Raw genomic sequence first — 20,734 nt, 5'->3', positions numbered from 1 at the left:
TGTTCCCAACTGGTCCTGTTCACACTGCACATTGCGTGCTCGTATGCATGTGTTCACACCACAGCTTCAAGGCAGATGGGCAGATTAGCCCAGAGAGAGACAAAATCACATGTTTGACGTCACCTGTTGAGAATAGAGGTGTTGTTAGTGCTTATTTTTAGATTGTGTTGTCCTCAGAAGGTTAGCTGCCTAGCTGCTGCAAACCAGCCTCACTATTTACACTCAAACACACATAGCTAAATTCTAACGCTACCATAACATATGGATCTTGATAAGCTGTATTGACATGGACTTTATCTTAAATATATTGATGTACACACAATTCAGTTTTTTAACTGCCATTTATACTGAAATAAAACTCAACAAAAAAAATCTCTGTTAGCCACATGCTAACGCTACCGTACTGACGTATAGATCTCTGGTAGCCACATGCTAACGCTACCATACTGACGTATAGATCTCTGTTAGCCACATGCTAACGCTACCGTACTAACGTATAGATCTCTGTTAGCCACATGCTAACGCTACCGTACTAACGTATAGATCTCTGTTAGCCACATGCTAACGCTACCATACTGACGTATAGATCTCTGGTAGCCACATGCTAACGCTATCATACTGACGTATAGATCTCTGGTAGCCACATGCTAAATCTACCGTAACATAAACATAGGCACAAACAGATACTGGTTGCCCTTCAATCCTCTATATTGCAATTGTGGTGTTCTTTGTAACATGCTGATCGAGTGGCTACCCTCAGGCCCCCTGCTGCTGTAGCAGACTCTTTGTGGGGTAGAGTGGAGTGGGGCATGTGTGCAATGATGTCATAGCCGTGGGGGAGACACATTGAAATGCTAATGTCCCCTACAGAGCACAGGGGACAGCTGGAGGGGCACAGAGGATGGTGTCATGTCTCTCCCATATGAGCGATAGAAGAGAGGGATGGAGGGAGGGCAGTCATTCAGGCAAATCAATGCCCCCGGGATGGAGAAGAGAGGGGGAGTGTGCGTGTGTGTGTGCATGTGTGTGTTCCCCTCCATTAAGGCATAATGCAGCTGAAAGCCTCTCACACACCCATGCACACACACACACACAGAGGGGTCTGGTATTGAGGGCCAGTCAATAGTACCAACAGCGTAATGTTACAAATCAAATCAAATCAAATTGTATTTATATAGCCCTTCGTACATCAGCTGATATCTCAAAGTGCTGTACAGAAACCCAGCCTAAAACCCCAAACAGCAAGCAATGCAGGTGTAGAAGCACGGTGGCTAGGAAAAACTCCCTAGAAAGGCCAAAGCCTAGGAAGAAACCTAGAGAGGAACCAGGCTATGTGGGGTGGCCAGTCCTCTTCTGGCTGTGCCGGGTGGAGATTATAACAGAACATGGCCAAGATGTTCAAATGTTCATAAATGACCAGCATGGTCAAATAATAATAAGGCAGAACAGTTGAAACTGGAGCAGCAGCACAGTCAGGTGGACTGGGGACAGCAAGGAGTCATCATGTCAGGTAGTCCTGGGGCACGGTCCTAGGGCTCAGGTCCTCCGAGAGAGAGAAAGAAGGAGAGAATTAATGAATGCACACTTAGATTCACACAGGACACCGAATAGGACAGGGGAAGTACTCCAGATATAACAAATTGACCCTAGCCCCCCGACACAAACTTACAGACAGGCTCTCTCTCTCTCTCTCTCTTTCTGTTCAGTCAATATCTCAGTGATTTCAGGCCATACAAACAGACCTTGTATCATAACTCACCAATTCTGGTTAGAGCTTTGGGCCAGTAACCGAAAGGTTGCTGGATCGAATCCCCAAGCTGACAAGGTAAAAATCTATTGTTCTGCCCCTGAACAAGGCAGTTAACCCACTGTTCCCTGGTAGCCTGTCATTGTAAATCAGAATTTGTTCTTAACTGACTTGCCTAGTTAAATAAAGGATAAATTCCCCAGAAGACAGTGTTTGTAGCCATGGAGGATGTGATTTGTGTTGGTGAAAAAGCATTTCTGCTTCCAAATTATGGCAACAAACAATCCATGTGTTTCTGTGTCGAACAGGGATAATTTGTCCTCATGAACTTGCTTTCCATTTCCTCACAAGCTTTCCATTTCTTTCTACAATACATTGAAATATATTGATATACACTTCTTGTAAACATGCATTTCTCTATGAAATTCATTCATATGTGGAGCATTTTTAGATTGTATTGATTTGTGTACATGACCCTACTTCTCCCGATTGGGTGCCCTGTGGAGGGAGAGAAGGAAAGATTAAAAGGGGAGAGAGAGACCATTCGGTAAACGAGGGAGGGCCCGGCCGCTCAGAGAGAGGAGAGAACAAAATACATTATATAAGCTGCGGAGTGTTGGGACAGTGGAGATGGGATGTGGGGGGGAATAGGAAGTCTGGTGGGCCCATTGTGACGCCCTCTTTCCAGTAAGTTGTTTACCATGCATAGACTGAAAGGTGGATGGCTACTCAACAACCAGGGTCAGTTTGGCTATTCAGTTCATAATGGTGAAGGTGAGACTGTGGGGAACGGGCAACTGGTCCTAGAACAGTTGTTTTGAAACTTAAAGGAGCAGGAGCCTCAAACGACAGGCTTTTTTCAGTTTGAGCTGCACTTGCTTGACGTAATTGTAGGCGTTGGGTCACTTAGTTGGGTTCTTTTCTTGAAGAACTGCTGGGGTATTGAGGCTGGGTGCTGGGTAGACAGGTTGGTTGTTTAGCAACAAAATCAACACGTGCGCAAATAGGTGGCAAAACAGACAGGGTTGGCTTCGATTATTGACAATATGCAAGCTATATTTAGTCTCTGTTTATTGAAAACATAAATACATTTGCACAATGAGGCCTTGTTGCCTCTCAAATACATTGTTTAAAAAATATATATATTTAACCTTTATTTAACTAGGCAAGTCAGTTAAGAACAAATTCTTATTTACAATGACGGCCAACACCGGCCAAACCCGGACAGACGCTGGGCCAATTGTGCGCCGCCCTATGGGACTCCCAATCGCGGCCGGTTGTCAGGGTCTGTAGTGACGCCTCAAGCACTGAGATGCAGTGCTATAGACATCTTTACAATTATTGGTTAGCTAGCTAGCAAATTTGAGCCATATTAGCATTAACATCAAATCATTCAATACACCTCAAAACAAGACATGATATCAAGAACAAGAGGAAACGAGCTGAAACAAGCCACTTTCGATTCCCAACATGGCAGTTTCTTGTCATTTTTCATAGCAATCTGGCCATCCAGATTTCCAACAACACACTGACTTCTGCCCCATGGAAGCATGGGCATCGTTTTGGTGATGTTGTCAGATAATCCATCTATCGGTGCTGGGTTGTTGAGATACGACCCAGCGGGTGAGATCAGAAGACGAGTTGCAGTTTAGTAGGGGTGTGGCATTCAGATAGTTATAGCCAACCTTGAGAATAAATGTCATTCCTGTTCATCTGTTCTGTTGCATAGTTATCACATGTTAAGGTTGAACATTCAATTCTATAGCTTCAATGATGCTTAAGGAAATGTATGAGTTCCCTAAAAACCCAAGTAAATTCCATTGTGGGGATATATTAAGTCATATATCTTACTAGGCAATAAGGTATATAAATAATTGCATTTAAAAAAAATGTATATAGACTCTTTAACAAACTCATTTACATTTTCACATTACATTCTAAATAAGCAGTGTCAACAAATGTCGGCACATGCATCCAAACCAGCAAGTCTGTGGAGGTCTGCAGGGCTTCCATGTTGTTAGGAGGGGGTGAGCCACAGCTTGGTGGAGTCCCGCGTTGAAAAGGGTCTCTGGCTCCCCCTGTACAGCAGCAATGTTCTTGGCTAGACCTCCCCTGCTGGCAGGCACAGGATACTTGCATTGGTCTCTAGTGGCAGTGGTCTCTGACTGTAGTGCCGGACACACGACAGCCGCTGGTCGAGAGGGGCTCCTGGGTGGTTATCCAGGATATACCTCTGCACCGGCTTGGCCAAGCAGTACAGACCAAACCTTGCAGGATGTTGGCGCGATGTAACCATTTGTGGCCAACCCTACACAGAGGTTTATTAAGAAGGAGACGTTTGACAAGATCCCATTTGAACACACACATATCACAACCGACACTCTGGTTTTCAAAGTAAAAAATGGATTGTGCCATCTGAGTGTGTGACCTCAAGACAACACTGCATTTGTCCCCTCTGGTTGCCTGCGATGGCCCTTTCCATACCCCAACAACACAGCCTGGAGCCCAGTCCATGAGCAAGCCGCATCGCACCTCTCCTACCACCAGGTGGTGCCAGGATCTGTCCCTCCATCAGCTTTCTTTGCCTGGAGTTGGATCAAACACAAAGGAGAGAGGAGAAAACACATAATAAATGGCAATAATACATTTTCAAGGTTTAGGATCAGGGTCAGGAGACGCCCATTCTCATACCCCAGCAACAACATGGAACCCAGTCACCAAGCGTGCCACCTGTCACTTCTATCACCTCCTCTACACTTTTCTGAACCTCAATCAACCTTTTGTGATTTGGGGATGGGCACGGGTGGAGGCCACAAGAATGGTCTGAAGAGACAGTAGGTTTGGGGTGTTTTCAGGGAAAGTGATGTTGCTTAAAAAGGAAACTGTGTTGGGGGAGCTTGAGAGGAAGACTCTTGGTCTATTCTCAGAGGAACCAACCTCCCAACCTCCCAGCACACCAACTTCTGTAATTCCTGCCTCCATTTCCTCACCTGCAACTTCCACCACATCAACAATAATGACTAACCCCTGCTCAGTACTCACTACACCAGAGCCACCCTTGGGTGCCTTTTGAGTACACTTGGTGGCAATCTCTGTAGAGAAAAGCCTCATCACAGAGATGACACTTTCTGTGGTTCCAGCAGTCCAAGGAGTGGCCCAGTCCCCTGCACACCACCTGCTCTCCACACTTCCTACATAACTTTGGTTGTATGAAGCCCTGGTTCTCTCCCAACACCATTACCGGGGGCAGGTTTAAGCCCCCAAAACCTTATAGAGCTACTCTTTGTTGGATTGAGATTCCCCAGCTGGAATTCCAGATGCCTTCAGCATCTCTTACCTTTTCAGGTGCACCTGTCACTTTACAATTTCTATTCAGCCAAAAGCATGTGTCTTCCCCACTCACTGTTTCTTTGAACATTCTGATGACCACCACCTTAGTAGTGGCCTCCTCCGACAATTTACCACAGTGAACAGATCAAACTTCGCTTTTTTGTTTTCATACCTGGTCTAGAACTCTTTCAACAGAGCTGCTGTCTGGAAACTCACATCCAACCGATTTGCTAAAGGCAACCCAAGAATGCAGTTTATAACACCTGGATTGAATTTAAGGGTATTTTGCGAGAACTTTCTGGAGAAGTCCAATCTGAACAAATCCAGGGGATTCCCATCTGTAAGTTTCAAGAGAAAGTTATCAAGCCAGCCAGACAAAAAGCCACCCCAGCTAAAAGGTAACAAACAATTTGCTATACCGGGCCACCCTACACAACCATAAGCAACTAGAGCCAAAAACTAAGAAAGCTACCACAAGTTAACAAGAACTAAACATACTAACAAAAGTAAAGACATAAGGAAAAGCAAAGACCCAGAGTGCCCCTGCCACGCCTGGGCTCTCTCCTCCAACAGCCTGGTTTCAAAAAGATAAGAATCAATAACACAGAAGTGAATCTGAAGAATATATATATATATATATATATATATATATATATATAGGACATTTATTCTCATGGGTGGCCAATAACATCTAGCTGAAAGCCAAGTCCCTAATAAGACACACATCCTAAAAATAACCTAAGGATTACACTAAAAAAAGACCCAGCTGCTAGGTCAATGAAAGTAAAAAATACCAAATTGCTGGTTAAATTAACCTATGTTTGGTTAATCCCAATTACACAACATGTTGGGTTATTCACGCAACCTAACTGGCTGGGTCAAAATAACGTGCTCTGTCCACTGTTTTTAGTCCATCCTTTTTAAAAGTTTTTCTGTATCCCAAATGGCACCCTATTCCCTATGTAGTGCACTACTTTTGACCAGAACCCGATGGGCCCTGATCAATAGTAGTGCACTACATAGTGAATAGGGTGCATTTTTGGGATGCAGACCTGGTGTCTGACTGTGTTTGGTCATAAGACTAAAGGTGATCTCAGCGCTTACAGACAGTTGACTGTCTGATGTCATCTCATCAGACAGCTGGGCCTCAGTATGTGACAGGGTATTTTCAGTGATGTGTTTGGTCATAAGACTAAAGGTGATCTCAGCGCTTACAGACAGTTGACTGTCTGATGTCATCTCATCAGACAGCTGGGCCTCAGTATGTGACAGGGTATTTTCAGTGATGTGTTTGGATTGAAATGGAGAGATGTGTCATCCGGTGCTTTTGGGGGATGTGAGTGCATGTCTCTCTGGGTACTTTCTGTGTGTGTGTGTGTGTGTGTGTGTGTGTGTGTGTGTGTGTGTGTGTGTGTGTGTGTGTGTGTGTGTGTGTGTGTGTGTGTGTGTGTGTGTGTGTGTGTGTGTGTGTGTGTGTGTGTGTGTGTGTGTGTGTGTGTGTGTGTGTGTGTGTGTGCGTGTGTATGAGGGCACAATATATTTGCGTGCTCTTGGTGGGTTTTTCCATAGTGACAGGACAATAGAAACAATGGTCAACCACATCATCCCATGTTTGTTGCCATAGCAACATTACCTCTGAAGGCCAGGTGACCAGCGACGATGACGGGGAGATTGTGTGTTATCCGTGGTGACTAAGAACACAGCACAGGACCACTGTAAACGTCTGGACATCCCAGTGGTGTGTGTGATGATGGGTGTTGACCCAATATTACTGAAACATTATAGGCCACAAGGCACACAATCTCTGCTCTCTGTACCTGAGGAGAGGAAGGGAGTTTGTCAGAATATCCCATGCTGACCCTGTCCTCTCAACAACTCTCCTGTAATGAAAAGTGACATGTAACTTAAGTGATGTGTTTTTTTTCCTGTTTATGTGGCGTTGTATTGTGTGAATAAAGACCTTTACATGTGGAGGAAGGGTTTTGAATGAGGAATATATCATAGACTCCTGCTGAAACAAAGTGTGCTAATTGAGGAAAGAGGGACTCCATTAGTAATAACAAGAGCCACTCTTTCTGTCTCTCTCGTTCACTCTCTTTCTACATGTATTTATTTCTCTTTCTCTCCCTGTCTGCTGCATATGGAGAGGTGATGCCATCTTTCTGCCAGTTGCCATTAATAGCTGGATACAGGCAGGCCCTCCTCTCCTCTCTACTCCTCTCCTCTCTACTCTCTCCTCTTCTCCTCTCTCCTCCTCTCCTCTCTACTCCTCTCCTCTCTACTCTTCTCCTCTCTACTCTTCTCCTCTCTACTCTTCTCTTCTCTCCTCCTCTCCTCTCTCCTCCTCTCCTCTCTACTCTTCTCCTCTCTACTCTTCTCCTCTCTCCTCTCTCCTCTCTCCTCCTCTCCTCCTCTCCTCTCTCCTCTCTACTCTTCTCCTCTCTCCTCTCTCCTCTCTACTCTTCTCCTCCTCTCCTCCTCTCCTCTCTCCTCTCTACTCTTCTCCTCTCTCCTCTCTACTCTTCTCCTCTCTCCTCTCTCCTCTACTCTTCTCCTCCTCTCCTCCTCTCCTCTCTCCTCTCTCCTCTCTACTCTTCTCCTCTCTCCTCTCTACTCTTCTCCTCTCTCCTCTCAATTCTTCTCCTCTCTCCTCTCTACTCCTCTCCTCCTCTCCTCCTCTCCTCTCTCCTCTCTACTCTCCTCCTCTCCTCCTCTCCTCTCTACTCTTCTCCTCTCCTCCTCTCCACCTCTCCTCTCTACTCTTCTCCTCTCTACTCTTCTCCTCTCTCCTCCTCTCCTCTCTCTCCTCTCTCCTCCTCTCCTCTCTCCTCTCTACTCTTCTCCTCTCTCCTCCTCTCCTCCTCTCCTCTCTACTCTTCTCCTCTCTCCTCCTCTCCTCTCTCCTCTCTACTCTTCTCCTCTCTCCTCCTCTCCTCCTCTCCTCTCTCCTCTCTACTCTTCTCCTCTCTACTCTTCTCCTCTCTCCTCTCTACTCTTCTCCTCTCTCCTCCTCTCCTCCTCTCCTCTCTCCTCTCTACTCTTCTCCTCTCTACTCTTCTCCTCTCTCCTCCTCTCCTCCTCTCCTCTCTCCTCCTCTCCTCTCTCCTCTCTACTCTTCTCCTCTCTCCTCCTCTCCTCCTCTCCTCTCTACTCTTCTCCTCTCTCCTCCTCTCCTCTCTACTCTTCTCCTCTCTCCTCCTCTCCTCCTCTCCTCTCTCCTCTCTACTCTTCTCCTCTCTCCTCTCTACTCTTCTCCTCTCTCCTCTCTACTCTTCTCCTCTCTTCTCCTCTCTCCTCTCCTCTCTCCTCTCTACTCTTCTCCTCTCTCCTCCTCTCCTCTCTCCTCTCTACTCTTCTCCTCTCTCCTCCTCTCCTCTCTCCTCTCTACTCTACTCTTCTCCTCTCTACTCTTCTCCTCTCTCCTCCTCTCCTCCTCTCCTCTCTCCTCTCTACTCTTCTCTCCTCCTCTCTCCTCTCCTCTCTCCTCTCTCCTCTCCTCCTCTCCTCCTCTCCTCTCTCCTCTCTTTTCTCCTCCTCCTCTCCTCCTTTCCTCTCTCCTCCTCTGCTCTCTGGTCTTAAAGGGACAGGCACCAGATATAGCCGCCTGTCTGTCTGCCTTTCTGTCTATCTGTCTTTGGGCCAGAATACCCTCTGCTCTTGCTGACTCCACCACGACCCATATTCAGCCCAGCAGAATTTGCTCTGGGTTCAGACCCATATCCACTGAGATTACAGGGCCAGTTATATATTGCTAGCAACTGAGGTTTCAGGGCCAGATATAAAACTAGTTTTTCAACCACTCCACAAATTTGTTATTCACAAACTATAGTTTTGGCAAGTTTGGCATGACACAAGTAATTTTTCCAACAATTGTTTACAGACATTATTTAACTTACAATTCACTGTATCACAATTCCAGTGGGTCAGAAGTTAACATTCACTAAGTTGACGGTGCCTTTAAACAGCTTGGAAAATTCCAGAAAGTCATGGCTTTAGAAGCTTCTGATAGGCTTATTGACATCATTTGAGTCAATTGGAGGTGTACCTGTGGATGTATTTCAAGGCCTATCTTCAAACTCACAGCCTCTTTGCTTGACATCATGGGAAAATCAAAATAAATTAATTGTAGACCTCCACAAGTCTGGTTCATCCTTGGTAGCAATTTAGAAATACCGGAAGGTACCACGTTCACCTGTACAAACAATAGTACGCAAGTATAAACACCATGGGACCACTCAGCCGTCATGCCGCTCATGAAGGAGACGCGTTCTGTCTCCTAGAGATTAACGTACCTTGGTGCAAAAAGTGCAAATCAATCCCAGAACAACAACAAAGTACCTTGTGACGATGCTGGAGGACACAAGTACAAAAGTATCTATATCCACAGTAAAACGAGTCCTATATCGACATAACCTGAAAGGCCGCTCAGCAAGGAAGAAGCCACTGCTCCAAAGCCGCCATAAAAAAGCCAGACTACGGTTTGCAACTGCACATGGGGCCAAAGATTGTACTTTGCGGATAAATGTCCTCTGGTCTGATGAAACAAAAATATAACTGTTTGGCCATAATGACCATCGTTATGTTTGGAGGAAAAAGGGGGAGGCTTGCAAGCCGAAATAACACCATCCCAACTTTGAAGCACGGGGGTGGCAGCATCATGTTGTGGGGGTGCTTTGCTGCAGGAGGGACTGGTGCACTTCACAAAATAGATGACATCACGAGAAAGGAAAATAATGTGGATATATTGAAGCAACGTCTCAAGACATCAGTCAGGAAGTTCAAGCTTGGTCGCAAATGGGTCTTCCAAATGGACAATCACCCTAAGCATACTTCCAAAGTTGTGGCAAAATGTCTTAAGGAAAACAAAGTCAAGGTATTGGAATGGCCATCACAAAGCCCTAACCTCAATCCTATAGAAAATGTGTGGGCAGAACTGAAAAGGCGTATGCGAGCAAGGAGGCCTACAAACCTGACTCAGTTACACCAGCTCTGTCAGGAGGAATGGGCCAAAATTCACCCAACTTATTGTGGGAAGCTTGTGGAAGGCTACCGAAATGTTTGACAATTTAAAGGCAATGCTACCAAGTACTACTTGAGTGTATGTAAACTTCTGACCAACTGGGAATGTGATGATAGAAATAAAAGCTGAAATAAATCATTCTCTCTACTATTATTCTGACATTTCACGTTCTGAAAATAATGTGGTGATCCTAACTGACCTAAGACAGGGACTTTTTACTAAGATTAAATGTAAGGAATTGTGAAAAACTGAGTTTAAATGTATTTGGCTAAGGTGTATGTAAACTTCTGAATACAACTGTATATATTACTAGAAACTGAGGTTACAAGACCAGTTATATATTACTAGAAACTGAGGTTACAAGACCAGTTATATATTACTAGAAACTTTACAAGACCAGTTATATATTACTAGAAACTGAGTTTACAAGACCAGTTATATATTACTAGAAACTGAGTTTACAAGACCAGTTATATATTACTAGAAACTGAGCTTACAAGACCAGTTATATATTACTAGAAACTGAGCTTACAAGACCAGTTATATATTACTAGAAACTGAGACCAGTTATATATTACTAGAAAGACCAGTTATATATTACTAGAAACTGAGCTTACAAGACCAGTTATATATTACTAGACCAGTTATATATTACTAGAAACTGAGGTTACAAGACCAGTTATATATTACTAGAAACTGAGCTTACAAGACCAGTTATATATTACTAGAAACTGAGCTTACAAGACCAGTTATATATTACTAGAAACTGAGTTTACAAGACCAGTTATATATTACTAGAAACTGAGCTTACAAGACCAGTTATATATTACTAGAAACTGAGGTTACAAGACCAGTTATATATTACTAGAAACTGAGGTTACAAGACCAGTTATATATTACTAGAAACTGAGGTTACAAGACCAGTTATATATTACTAGAAACTGAGTTTACAAGACCAGTTATATATTACTAGAAACTGAGCTTACAAGACCAGTTATATATTACTAGAAACTGAGGTTACAAGACCAGTTATATATTACTAGAAACTGAGGTTACAAGACCAGTTATATATTACTAGCAAAGTGCTTACTTACAGCTTTGTGCATGTGGAGTTAAAGGGTGTTGTGTTGTAGCCTGGTGTGTGTTACACCTTTAGGCTATGTCATGTCCTGTGTGTGCTAGTTTAGCAGGGTGATGTCATGTCTTTGGGTGTGTGCGTGCGTGTGTGTGTGTGTTTGGCAGTAGCCCAGATAGGGTCAGACAGGACTGAAACTAGATTAGGTTCTAATCCTTCTGCTGGGGCTCAGGGTTTCCTTGAAGCACTCCTTCTTCCCTGCCTCACTCCTTTTCATTCCTCCCTCACTCACCCCTTCCCTCACCTGGCGAGGTCATTTTCTCTCCCCTTCAGCTAGAAGTTAAACAACCGTGGTAATGCAGAGTAAGTGTGTGTCTTAGTCATATTTTGAAAGGGAGTGAGCAAATGTGTATTATATGTTTGTGTGCTGCTGTATGAGTGTCTGTGATTAGTGTATGTACTGCACGGTCGTGTGTATGTACTGCCCGGTCGTGTGTTTGTACTGCACGGTCGTGTGTTTGTACTGCACGGTCGTGTGTATGTACTGCCCGGTCGTGTGTTTGTACTGCACGGTCGTGTGTATGTACTGCACGGTCGTGTGTATGTACTGCACGGTCGTGTGTTTGTACTGCACGGTCGTGTGTTTGTACTGCACGGTCGTGTGTTTGTACTGCACGGTCGTGTGTATGTACTGCACGGTCATGTGTATGTACTGCACGGTCGTGTGTATGTACTGCACGGTCGTGTGTTTGTACTGCACGGTCGTGTGTATGTACTGCACGGTCGTGTGTATGTACTGCACGGTCGTGTGTTTGTACTGCACGGTCGTGTGTTTGTACTGCACGGTCGTGTGTATGTACTGCACGGTCGTGTGTATGTACTGCACGGTCGTGTGTATGTACTGCACGGTCGTGTGTATGTACTGCACGGTCGTGTGTATGTACTGCACGGTCGTGTGTATGTACTGCACAGTGGTGTGTATGTACTGCACGGTCGTGTGTATGTACTGCACGGTTGTGTGTATGTACTGCACGGTTGTGTGTATGTACTGTACGGTTGTGTCTATGTTAAGAACACATTCTTATTTTCAATGACTGCCTAGGAACAGTGGGTTAACTGCCTGTTCAGGGGCAGAACAACAGATTTGTACCTTGCCAGCTCAGGGATTTGAACTTGCAACCTTCCAGTTACAAGTTCATCGCTCTAACCACTAGGCTACCCTGTACTGCACGGTTGTGTGTATGTACTGCACGGTTGTGTGTATGTACTGCACGGTTGTGTGTTTGTACTGCACGGTTGTGTGTTTGTACTGCACGGTTGTGTGTATGTACTGCACGGTTGTGTGTATGTACTGCACGGTCGTTTGTATTTACTGCACGGTTGTGTGTATTTACTGCACGGTTGTGTGTATGTACTGCACGGTTGTGTGTATGTACTGCACGGTCGTTTGTATGTACTGCACGGTTGTGTGTATTTACTGCACGGTTGTGTGTTTGTACTGCACGGTCGTTTGTATGTACTGCACGGTTGTGTGTATTTACTGCACGGTTGTGTGTATGTACTGCACGGTGTGCATGTACTGCACGGTTGTGTACATGTACTGCATGGTTGTTTGTATGTACTGCATGGTCGTTTGTATGTACTGCACGGTCGTTTGTATGTACTGCACGGTTGTGTGCATGTACTGCATGGTCGTTTGTATGTACTGCATGGTCGTTTGTATGTACTGCATGGTCGTTTGTATGTACTGCACGGTGTGCATGTACTGCACGGTTGTGTGCATGTACTGCATGGTCGTTTGTATGTACTGCACGGTCGTTTGTATGTACTGCACGGTTGTGTGTATTTACTGCACGGTTGTGTGCATGTACTGCATGGTCGTTTGTATGTACTGCACGGTCGTTTGTATGTACTGCACGGTTGTGTGTATTTACTGCACGGTTGTGTGTGTGCTGCGCTTCTGTGTTTTATTTTTTTAATTTAACCTTTATTTAACTAGACAAGTCAGTTAGCTGCCTTGCTCAGGATCAGAACAACATATTTTTACCTTGTCAGCTCAGGGATTTGATCTAGCAACCTTTTGGCTACTGGCCCAACACGCTAACCACTAGGATACCTGCCGCCCCAGGTGGTGGTGTGTGTGTACTGCACGGTTGTCAGGGGGATGTTACTGGGCCTCTGTGCTGGCCCTGCACCTGTGGCCTCTCTAATTCCCCAGCCCTGACGCAATGCTCTGCTACAGGACATGAGCTCATGAAGGAAACAGAGCCACACACACGCGCGTGCACACACACACACACACACACACACACACACACACACACACACACACACACACACACAAACACACACACACACACACACACACACACACACACACACACACACACACACACACACACACACACACACACACACACACACACACACACACACACGGTCTTTAACACACACACAGGCCAAAGTGGAGCCGTCTGCACTTAAAGGGCCAGCCACACACATTCCTCACCGCCCAGCAGCCAAACTATCTCCCAGAATGCAGCAGAGAATGATTTCCTACTGAGCTGGGAGCAGAAACCTTAACCCACAATCTAACGGTTATGCATGTACACAGTTTGAAATGGTTCAGCCATGTCGTTGAAACACAAGTCTGTAATGGAAGGGGATTCAGTGCACAGTCGGGGATAGTAATACAAAAATATATAATAATAAAACATGATAATACTTTTTCTTTCACTTAAAAAATGTGGAGCAAGTTATGCAGATCAGTAGGAAAAATAATATAATTGAATCCAGGCAGGAAAATGTGACAACTCTGCAAGGGGTGTGTAGAGGGGTGTGTAGAGGGGTGTGTAGACTTCCACTTGACAACAGGGAAAATGTAACATCAAGCAGTTTTCTGTGTTGGAGTTGTGAGTTCTGTATGTTCTGTATGTGAGTTCTGTATGATCAGTAGCTCCCAAACGTTTCGGGAATTGTATTTATTTGGAGTATAACGGACCTTTCCTCTCTGTCTCTCTCTTTTTCTCCTTTAGGGGGCTTTGCTGCGTTCTCCTCCTGTTTCCCCGGGCTGTGTGAGAGCAAGCCAGCTCTGCCTATGAGCATATCCCAGCCCTGCCTGCCTGTAGCTAACGTAGGCCCCACACGCATCCTACCACACCTCTACCTGGGATCGCAGAAAGACGTCCTCAACAAGGTGAGCCCGTAGCAGTCAAGGGAAAGTAGAACGTGAGAGGAAAGGAAGTACAGTAAAGCGTTAACTTTGATGTTGTTGTTCTCTGTTATTGCCTTTTATAACAGTCCCCTTGTCTGCATTTGTCTCTCTCTGTCTGTCTGTAGGACCTGATGGTTCAGAATGGCATCACGTACGTGCTGAATGCCAGTAACACCTGTCCCAAGCCTGACTTCATCAGAGAGAGCCACTTCATGCGGATCCCTGTCAATGACAACTACTGTGAGAAGCTACTGCCCTGGTTGCAGAAAACCAATGAATTCATTGGTAAGTAATGATTGTGTGTCTTTGCATGTGCAGAGAATGTCATATATACAATTTAGAAGACGCTTTTATCCAAAACGACTTACAGTCATGCTTAAATGTATAGGTGGTCCCAGGAATCGAACCCCCTTTCTGGCAGTGCAAGCGCCATGCTCTACCAACTGAGCTACAGGGGACCACATATATGCACGTATATGCAGAATATGCATTAGTAGTTGTAACCTGAGCAGGAGCGGTGTATGTCACTGTATTTGGGCTCCTGAGTGGCTCAGCGGTCTAAGGCACTGCATCTCAGTGCTAGAGGCATCACTAAAGACCCTGGTTTGATTCCAGGCTGTATCACAACCGATTAGGAGTCGCGTAGGGTGGCGCACAATTGGCCCAGCGTCATCCGGCCATCATTGTAAATAAGAATTTGTTCTTAATTAACTGACTGGCCTGGATAATTAAAGACGAAATAAAATAAAAGATTGTCATACAACATAGTGAAACAGGCCTCATATTCAGTATATCACATTATTTATAATGTATCACCCTCCTTGCTTTCACAAGTGGTACACTCCCAAAGCGAGGTTAATCGTGATGACGACGACCCCTGTGCTGAAGAGGTGGTTAGTCTTCTATGGGTGTTCCATAGACGGGTTGGTTGTATAGCAACAACGCCGATGCGTGCAGAACTAGGGTTCAAACAGACGGCTTGGCTTAGATTGCTGCTAACATGGCAACTATATTTAGTCTCCAACATTTGTTGAAAACATAAATAGTTGCACAATGAGCACTTGTCTCTCTAATACACAGTTGTTGGTTAGCTTGCTAGCTAGCAAATTTGAGCCATATTAGCATAGATGTGTCAGTCAGTCATAACACCTCAAAATAAGACATGGTATCAAGAACACAATCAAACGAGCTGAAACGAGACACTTACGTTTCACCACATGCCAGTTTCTTGTCATTGTTGCCAGCTATCTGGCCATCCAGAACCATAACAAACAGCCTTCTGCCCCATTGAAGCGTGTGCATCATTTTCATGACGTTGTCAGCTAACCCATCTATTCTCCCGGGAGACTCTCTATTCTAACTAATCAAATTCGATGGGTGTTTCATTCTCCCAGAAGACTCTCTGTTCTGACTAACTGTTCCTGGGTTTTGTGTACAGCCGTGTGTGTTCACATGTGTTTGTTTCCCTCCCCTCCCAACAGACAAAGCCAAGGTGTCAAACTGCAGAGTCATTGTGCACTGCCTGGCTGGAATCTCACGCTCAGCAACCATCGCCATCGCATACATCATGAAGACAATGGGCCTGTCATCGGATGATGCCTACAGGTACACTCTCTACCCGACGCTCTCCGCCAGCTGAGCTTAAGTTGCAGCATCTTTAAAAAGTGGACTCAGTGTTTGAGGAAATGCTAGACGCTCATCTGTACCCCCCAGTCTTGAGAAATGCCATTCTTCTGGTTGCCAGAGGAACTAGTGTACAGTAGGAACTAGTTGTGTTGTCTGGAGATCATTGCATGGGATCATCTTTTGTGTGGCAGTTAGTTCACAGCAGTTCATTCGGGGGTAACCTGCTACTTAAATGCACGCAACCCAACGATGAATATTAGGTTTACACAGGAAGTAACTTAGAAAAACTTTACAAAGTATTTGTTTTGTTTTACTTTGTATCTGGAGCCCCAACTCTAACTGGAACTAACATTTTGCCCTCTTATTTCCTCTTGACCAGGTTTGTGAAGGACCGACGGCCTTCAATATCGCCCAACTTCAACTTCCTGGGGCAGCTCCTGGAGTTTGAGAAGGGGCTGCGACTCCTCCAGGCGCTGTCAGACGACAAGACCTCAGAGGGCAAAGGTCAATCCCAGGGCTCAGATGTCAACGGGTTCAGCTCAGGGTCAGAAGTCAATGGTCACCATGACTCTTCATCAATAGAGCCCCAGACCCCACCAGAACCGAAGCTCCCCTCGCCGACTTCTCTCCAGCAGGGCTTCAACGGCCTCCACCTGTCGGCCGAGCGCATCCTGGACACTAACCGGCTGAAGCGATCCTTCTCCCTGGACATCAAGTCTGTCTACTCCCCCAGCAGCACCCACTGCCTGTGCCTGGCAGCGCCCACACACTCCGAAGACGTGCCCAAGCTATGTAAGCTGGACAGTCCCCCTGTCAATGGTGTCTGCCCTCAGTTCTCCCCTGTCCCAGACAGCCCCAGCTCGGCTGAGTCGCCCTTCCCTTCCCCGGGGTGCGGCGGCAGCATCGGAGGTCTCGACGTTGGGGGTCCCAGTGAGGGGGGCGTTCGTTCTGGAGGTCCATCATCGTCCAGGCCCAGGAGGAAAGCCAAGCACAGCCCTGGATCTGGATCCACAACTAGTTCCCCGGTACACCCCCAGTCCCTGAGTCTGACTCTGGGACGCTCCTTGCCCGTTCACAAGAGCCCTAGCCTGGACGAGAGCCTGAAGGGCTCCATGCTTCTCTCTCTGCCCCCCAAAGAGTCCGGAACCATGTGGACCAAACACAGAGACACAGTCCAGGCCACCACCCCAGTCACACCTGTCACCCCCACTGCCGATGCCCCCTGGTACTTCGGGGCTGAAGAGGTAGGGGAAGGAGGGATGGAACTTGGAGGAGATGAAGGAGGAGGGGTGGAAGTGCGATTCGGAAGCAGCTCTGCATACGTGGCGTTCGGTTGTAGCGAGGGGGTGCGGCTACGGGAGAAAGTGCAGCGGGACAAAAGGGCATCGTCGTCATCAGCGCCATTACAGAGGGACTCCTCAACGACCGTCGCCAACGGGACAGCCTCCAACAGCACCGAGAAGCAGTTCAAGCGGCGCAGCTGTCAGATGGAGTTTGAGGAGAGCATCTCAGATACGCGTTCCCGGGAGGAGCTGGAGAAGATGGGGAAGCAGTCCAGCTTCTCTGGCAGCATGGAGATCATCGAGGTGTCCTGACTAACCGCACTCCTGACCACAACCGGCCCACCCAGGGAGGAGGAGAAACGGACCTGAAGGAGGAGGGAGGACAGAGGGGGGAAATTTACGCTCCCCAAACATACCGTGTTAAAGACTCAAACTCTGAGAAGACAGAAACACCAGAGAGATTCCGGGAGTCCCTTATCTAGCTAGTGTTCCTGGACTAGACATGGGGTTCAGCAGGCTGTTGATTTCCTAGGTTACATTTACAGTTCTACCAACCAAAGCTCTGAAGAGAACAACTACGGGAAAAGACGGAGACTATAGGGCACTGACACTGAACTATGAACTGTGAACTATTTCCTCTGTATGGTGTCAGTTCAAGAAGAACAGATCCATGGGCACATCTCAAACCCCCCCATCACCCATATAGTGCACTACTTTTGACCAAAAGTCACCAAAAGTATAGTGCTATTTTCATAATTGGGTGTCATTTGAGACATAGCCATGTTCTTTCCTCCCAAAGACTTCAATCCCCAGCATGCCTCAGTCTGCCCCTCCCTTCATTTCAAAGACTTCAGCCCCAGAGAACCACAACCCCCAGCATGGCTCAGTCTGCCCCTCCCTTCATTACAAAGACTTAGAAAGAGCTCTGTACCCCAGAAATGCACCACAGCACAATGCAGAGAGAGACAATTCAGACTGTCCTAAGAGACTATACCGGTGGTACTGCATCAAAACAATGACAAATCGTGTTGTCAGCCCAACATGGTTTACAAAGACTTTGCAGTTTAAGAGGACTCACAGTGACTGATAAAGACTGGCATTGTATTTTTCCGCAATACTCCTCTGCTTCCTTGTTTCCAGTGTTTAACAGTGTGACGTGACTGTTGGGGCGGTGGGGAGGAGAGGAGTTAGGTCTAAGTTACGCCCTCCCTGTAGTGGAGTTCAGTACTCGCATGTCTCACTCCACACCTCCCAAGTATACCCCACCCCAGCCTCTCAGAGCATGCTCCAGGGTGGCTGGCAACAGACAGACAAATACTATATATACTATATGAATATATATATAGCGATTTTAATGGACTTTTAATCAACAACAAAAAATCTCAGTTCTGGTTGTAAATTTATTTGATCGGTTCATTCTGGCAATGAGAAATAATAGAATGTTTTGTGGACTTTTTCTTTTTCCTTTGTTAATCTCAGTTTTTGTTGTATGGTATTTATGAAACACATACAACCACACACTCATGCACACACAAACACATGCACACACACACACACTCATGCACACAAATCTACACGCAAGCAATATGTGCTGTTCCTTGTTTGGAGGAAGAGTGATGTATTGTGGGTTTCATCTGACGTTGAAATGCACTTTTCTGTTACTCTTCAAAAACAAGTATCCCATCCACATCCTAAGAGGGTACCAACACCCTCTAACCCAGGGGTGGGAAAACTACAGCTCATTCAATCCGGCCCATGGGAGGTTTCAGTAAAAACAACGAACAAAATGGGGGTTAAATTATTATTTGGGGTTTAAAAACGACTCCAGGCCACACTTAAATGTCTACAACTAGATAGAATGTTTGTAGAAATTATAATACACCTGTACATTCTCAAATAACTGCCCTTTTTCTGGCCCAAAATAGATTTTGACAAAGAAATCGGTTCTCAAATCTTCTGTGCTCCCCTCAGTTGAATTTCTAAATCCTGATGTGGCCTTCGAGCCAAAATGTTTGCTCACCCCTGCTCTTACCTCTGGTGACATCACCAGATGTGTGGTATGGTGAAGAACAGTCCCTATGAGCATGAAAACTTTGAATTTACATTGAAAAGATGTTGAAAATACATATTTGTGGTTGAAAATACATTGAAAATAGGTATTTTTAAATGAATATACATTAAAAAAATAAGTGTTTTCATCATCTTATGTTCACCAAGATGACTCTTCAGTTGAGTGTAATTAAGATGTTATTTATTGTGATTGGGGGCTCCTACAGTTAGTGCATCTCCTGGGAGACGGTTAATGTGTGTGATCGAGAATGAAGAACTTTATTCAACCCAGTACTAAAGAGCAGAATTATTGTAGGAAGGACTGTTGATTTCTCCAGGGCTCATGACAACAACTACCGGTATATGCAAGTAGATCCACACAGTTGACAAATATACACACACACACACATACAGAACTAAACTGTGTTGGGATATGAGAGAAGCCCATAGCTGAAACAAATCCCCTCCACACATACACACACACAGACATAAACACACAGACACATATAGTCACACACAAAGATATACCACCACCTTTCGTTTGTTCTCAGGGGATCTTTCAGTGAGCCACGCCTGGCGCAGGGTACACAATTGCTTGCACATCAGCACAATGCATGTCACTCCCTCACTATCTCACTATCAGTCTGTCGCTCTCACTCTCTTATTTTCCAAAGGTTTGATAAAAACAAAACGGAAGGGATGAAACTAGAACGTGATTCAGAATTAAATTAATGCTATTGCTCTGCTGGTGCGAGACTGTCTATTTATTTATGATGTACCTATATGTGTTTTTTTCTTTTCCTTCGGTTAGCTTTTCTCTATTGTGACCTTTGACCTATACCTTTGTGCTGCTGTAAGGTCAGACCTGGATTTCCTATTCTCTGAGGCTTTCCTTCTAGTCTCTTTATTTTTAAAAGATGTTATAATTATTTGAAAACATGTTAAGAGAAGATGCAGGCTGTCCCGATTGCTATAATTGTTGGTTTTGATGTATTATTATTATTATTATTATTGATGTTATGTTGTGTAAATAGCAAGGTATCTAAGAATATTGATGAATTTAGGTACATTTTTTAAATAAAATCCTGATACCTTAGGCTGCTTGACGCAAAATACCTCAGGTTTTTCCTTCCTTGTACATGTTTTGTGAAAATGAGACAAAAATACAAAAGTAACAAAATATGAACTGTTCTCTGTCTCTGTTTTGGTTTTAGGTGAGTCCATCTTGGGCTGATGGTCCACATGGGATAATTGCAGGACAAAACAGCTATACCGGCTGGCATATGGATAAAAACCAAGCCATACAGGCTAGCATATGGATAAAAACCAAGCCATACAGGCTAGCATATGGATAAAAACCAAGCCATACAGGCTAGCATATGGATAAAAA

The 20,734-nt window shown here is 45.3% G+C and overlaps 1 protein-coding gene across 4 annotated transcripts in view; it reads left to right on the top strand.

The window, feature by feature from the left end:
- The window catches only part of LOC124037574 (dual specificity protein phosphatase 8-like), a 141,250-nt gene extending 120,720 nt beyond the window's left edge, over positions 1-20,530 (top strand). For all 4 annotated transcript variants that reach the window (XM_046352406.1, XM_046352407.1, XM_046352408.1 and 1 more), the window contains 4 exons: positions 14,208-14,368; positions 14,512-14,671; positions 15,868-15,991; positions 16,392-20,530. In XM_046352406.1, the coding sequence (XP_046208362.1) occupies positions 14,208-14,368; positions 14,512-14,671; positions 15,868-15,991; positions 16,392-17,607 (1,661 nt within the window). In that variant the 3' untranslated portion in view covers positions 17,608-20,530. The remainder of the gene's footprint in view (positions 1-14,207; positions 14,369-14,511; positions 14,672-15,867; positions 15,992-16,391) is intronic.
- Positions 20,531-20,734: the final 204 nt, after the last annotated feature.

Source organism: Oncorhynchus gorbuscha, linkage group LG06 (assembly GCF_021184085.1).
Source record: "Oncorhynchus gorbuscha isolate QuinsamMale2020 ecotype Even-year linkage group LG06, OgorEven_v1.0, whole genome shotgun sequence".
Classification (NCBI taxonomy): domain Eukaryota; kingdom Metazoa; phylum Chordata; class Actinopteri; order Salmoniformes; family Salmonidae; genus Oncorhynchus; species Oncorhynchus gorbuscha.
This window is presented reverse-complemented; position numbering and strand designations above follow the sequence as displayed.